Source organism: Emiliania huxleyi, assembly GCF_000372725.1.
Source record: "Emiliania huxleyi CCMP1516 chromosome Unknown EMIHUscaffold_130, whole genome shotgun sequence".
Taxonomy (NCBI): Eukaryota; Haptophyta; order Isochrysidales; family Noelaerhabdaceae; genus Emiliania; species Emiliania huxleyi.
Window position 1 is genome coordinate 384,814 of NW_005201286.1, and position 4,124 is coordinate 388,937.

The following is a 4,124-nucleotide window of genomic DNA, read 5'->3' on the forward strand; positions in this document are numbered from 1 at the left end:
CGCGCGGGCGCAGCGAGCCGCGGCCCCGCAGAGGCAGGAGAGGGGGGGCGGAGGGGAGAGGGGCGGGGTGGGAGGAGGAGCGCTCGGGGAGGGGGGAGGGGCCGCCCGCCCGCCCGCCCGCCTCTACTCTGCGCTTCGGCTGCCTCCCTCCCCCTCCTTGCCCTTGTACTTTGCCTTACCAAACGAGAAGGGCACGTACCTGCGCAGCGTCGCTCGTCGTGAGGAGCGAGCGGCGAGAGCCCGAGCGCGGAGCGCGGGAGCGCGGGGCGAGGGGACGGGGGGCGGCGGGGCGGGGGGCGGGGGAGGAGGGGAGGCTCGCACTTGTATTTGATCATGTGCTTGATCTGCCGCTTCATCGTCAAGAAGAAGAGCGCGAAAAAGTACCTGCCCGAGGCAAGCGAGCGGCGCGCGTCGGCGGGGCGGGGGCCGGCTCGGCGAAGCGGGGCGACGCAGCCAAGCCGGACTGTCGCTCTGGTGGCGGAGGACTGCGTCTGCGTCGGACCGCCGCTGCTTCGGACCCCCGGGCAGGGGAGGGCGCACATGAGGAGGATGGGCCAAAACACGGGGATGTTGAAGAGGCTGAAGAAGGTCATGCAGAAGGCCACGCAGAAGGCTTTCGTCAGCCCGTACCTACCGGTCCACCGCGCACCCTCAGACACCAGCCGCCGCGCCGCCAGAGCCGCGGCGAGACCGCGCCAGAACTTGAACTCTGGTAGCCTGCGCACAAAGGGCCGGAACTCGTCGTCCTTGGACGTCGGCAGCGTGGGTCCCTCCGTCTCCGGGTCCGTCGCCGGCGAGAGGAAGCCAATCAGCAGGTTCAGCGCATAGATCCCCAGCCCATAGGTGATGATATACCACCCTGCGGGCGTAGCGCGGCGCAGCGGCCGGTGAGAGCACTCTGCGCAACCTCCCGCCCGCGGCCGGTGCGCAGGCGGCAGAGGCACTGCGTCCGCGGGCAGACGTCCGCGCTGGGGCGTCACAGCGCGGCTGGCGCGTGCGCGCGCAGCCAGCCACGCAGCGCACGCAGCGCACGCAGCGCACGCAGCGCACGCAGCGCACGCAGCGCACGCAGCGCACGCAGCGCACGGAGCGCACGCAGCGCCGCACGCGAGCGCAGAGAGTGGCGGGTGGCGACACGCCGCCAGCAGCGACCAGCGGTGGTCCGGGAAGAGAGAGAAGGGAGTGCGGAGGCGCAGACGCACCGTTGATCAGGTACACGCGGAGGCAGTAGGCAAGCATGATGAACACCGTCGCGGCCCACCTCGGAGCGGTGTGCGGCGCAGCCTTGTCCATCCAGATCTGCCAAGTGCGGCTGAAGCCGGCCTGCATTTTCCCGACGCCGCCCTCATCCAGCTCAACCTCGTCGTACATGGCGGCGGGCAGGGAGCCAGCGCAGGCGACTGAGAGCAGGGCAGACAGAGGGCGTCAGCGTTTTGGCGCCAAGTGCGGCTCTGCGCAGGCGTCTGTGCGCGAGAGCGGGCCGGCGCGCGGCGGCAGAGGAGGCGCGGGAGATGAGACATGAGAGACCGGCCCTTAGGAGAATCGAGAGGCCGCGAGAGGGAGGGACAGGGATATGAGCGTCTAGCCTCGAGCGGGCGGCGCCAGCGTGCGGTGTTTGCGCAGAAGAAAGTGGTCAATCTCCGCCAACCAACCTGGGCTCTCGCGCGGTCAGCCGACACACCACTCGAGACGCGGCCTCCCTAGACTCTGCACAGGGACGGGCCGCGGCACCCCCGACTACCTTCCCACGCCTGCGCAAGCGCGGTCCGCGTCGCCGCCCACTCCTCCTCCCGCCACCGCTCCCGCCGGAGCACGCGCACGACGGTGCGGCCTCGGACGGACGGCGCGCTCCCGTCTGCAAGCGGGCCAGCCGCCGTCCCGCCGCGGTACCTCGACTCCACGGCGAGCCACCGCCAGCCGGCCCTTGCCCACCCCTCCGCCTCCGTCGCACGCTCCTCCGCCGTATCCGCCTTGAGGTACGACCGCTCCGGGTGCACCATCACGACAGTCACGCTGGCGCAGCGTCGTCTCTGCGCGTGGCATGCGCCAGCCGAGCCGTCGGCGTGCGCCTCCTGCCAGCCGCCGTCGCCGCCATCACCATCACCACCGCCGCCGTCACCGCCGCCGCCGTCGCCGCCATTGTCGCCCGCCTCGCACAATTCCGTCGCCCCGCACCAAACGAGGTCCTCCAGCAAACGGGCGGCATGCCCCATGCACCCCTGCGGACGCGCCGGCGGGTGGGCGTCTTGGCCGGCGCGGGTGGGGAAGCCATCTCGGAGGGCCCCGCCGCGGGCGGGGAAGCCATCTCGGAAGGGCCCCGCGCCGGCTCGAACGGAGGGTTGCACTGTACCACAACCGGCGCGCCGCCCGCAAAAGTCGTGCGGCGGAGGGTGCCCGGCGCGAGCGCATCGCCGCACGAGCCAAAAGCGGCGTCCGTGTCGGGGAATGCCGAGCAGTAGGCGTGTCGCACCGGCCTGGCGGCGGAGCGCGCGAGGCCAGCCTCGTCTAGAACCGCCGCATTGTTTAGCGGCGAGGCGAAAGCCTCGACCAGCCTCTCGGCGTCGAAGATGCGCGGGAGCGCAGCCAGGAAGCCCGCAGGACAGGCCCGCTGCCAGCCCTGCCCGCCCCGCCGCGCGCCTCCTGCCAGGCTCGCGTACCGCTGCAGCAACAGCCAGAGATCTTCCGCGAAGCAGCCGCCGCCGCGGTGGCAGCGGCGAAGTGCATCCAGGCGGTCGGCGCCTGTTCACGGACATAGACGCGTGAAGAGGCGGCCCCGGGCGAGCGCGGCGCGTCCAGCTGGCGGCGCACCCAGCATGTGAGGCTGTGCATACGGACTCCCCTCGCCAAGGGCCGCGACGAGGCTGGGGAGGGCCTCCTTGGTCAGGCTGACCAGCACCACCCCTTGCCGTGTGCTCGCCTTGATGCTGACGGCGCCGCACTGCGGCGGCCCGCTCGTGCCGCCGAAGAGCGGCAGGCACCGCTGCGCTGACGCCAATGCCGCGCCCTGCTCCAGCAGCAGTGCGCAGCAGGCTCCGACCCTGTCCCGCACGTCCGAAGCGCAAACGGTCCCCTCCTCCCGCGCCGCCATTCTCGCCCGGTCGAGCAAGTCCTCCAACTGGACAGGGCCAGGCGACACACTCGCGGAGAGGACGTCGGCGTCGGACGGCAGGCGCTCGGCATCCACGCCCCGGCCGCGCAGAAATGACGCATACGAACCGACCAGCCGAGCGAGATTGCTTTCCGCCTTGTCCTTGGACAGCGGGCCGATCTGCAAGTGCGCATAGCTCTCGAGCACTCGCGCGCCCGCCGCGCCGTCTCCACCCAGCGGCAGCAACGGATCGAGCCTGTCGCCAGGCGCTGCCGCGGCAAGAGAGGCGAGCTCCGCCAATATGAAGCCGTTGAAGGCCTCGCCCTGTGCAGCGAACGGGACGGTCATCGTGTCCCGCCAGAGCCTCCGGAACGTGCTGCGCCAGGACGCCAGCACGCGAGCACGCGCGCACTCTCGCTGCACGCGGTGGGAGATGGCCGGCGCCGACGAGGCTTCGGCCATGCGCGCGAATAGGAGGCCCGTCGTCTGTGCCGGCGATGAGATTCGCCCTTGGGCTTCTTGCCGTCGTCCCCTGGGCAGCGGCAGCCGAGCCCAGCGGGTCCGCACAGGGCGAAGCGATGAGAGGGGCCCGGGAGCTCTTCGGGGGCGGGGCGGGGGAGGGGGGGGGGGGGGGGGGGGGGGGGGGGTGAAGCAAGAGGCACGGCTTTTTACGCTCGGCCACCGTGTGGGGGGCCCCGTGCCGCCTACCCTTCAAGTTTCATGCATGTAGAGAAGATAAATACCAGCTGGTCGGCCGCCATTCGGGCCTCCCGGCCTGCTGCGGCGGCGCGGCCGGTCGAGGCCGGGCTCGGCCCGGCCCGCGACGGCTGGCCGCCGACGAGGGCGCTCGCGCTGCTCGTCAAGATGGCGGCGGTGGCGAGTGTGGCGATTGCGGCGACAAAAGTTCAGTCGTCAGCGCTCAGGCGTCTGTCGTCTGTCGTCTATTGTCGCATTGCGCACACGCGTGCGCCGCGCGACCCGCGTCGCTCCGCGAGGGCATGAGCCTTCCGCGATTCGATCCCGCAGCCAAAAGCGG

General features: G+C 71.6%; 1 protein-coding gene across 1 annotated transcript; it reads right to left on the reverse strand.

The window, feature by feature from the left end:
• Positions 1–123: 123 nt before the first annotated feature.
• Positions 124–1,371, reverse strand: EMIHUDRAFT_70641 (hypothetical protein; the record flags this gene model as incomplete). Its single annotated transcript, XM_005789049.1, has 5 exons — positions 124–199; positions 322–384; positions 541–613; positions 692–859; positions 1,203–1,371. The coding sequence occupies 5 exons, from the start codon at positions 1,369–1,371 to the stop codon at positions 124–126; spliced, it is 549 nt and encodes a 182-aa protein (XP_005789106.1).
• Positions 1,372–4,124: the final 2,753 nt, after the last annotated feature.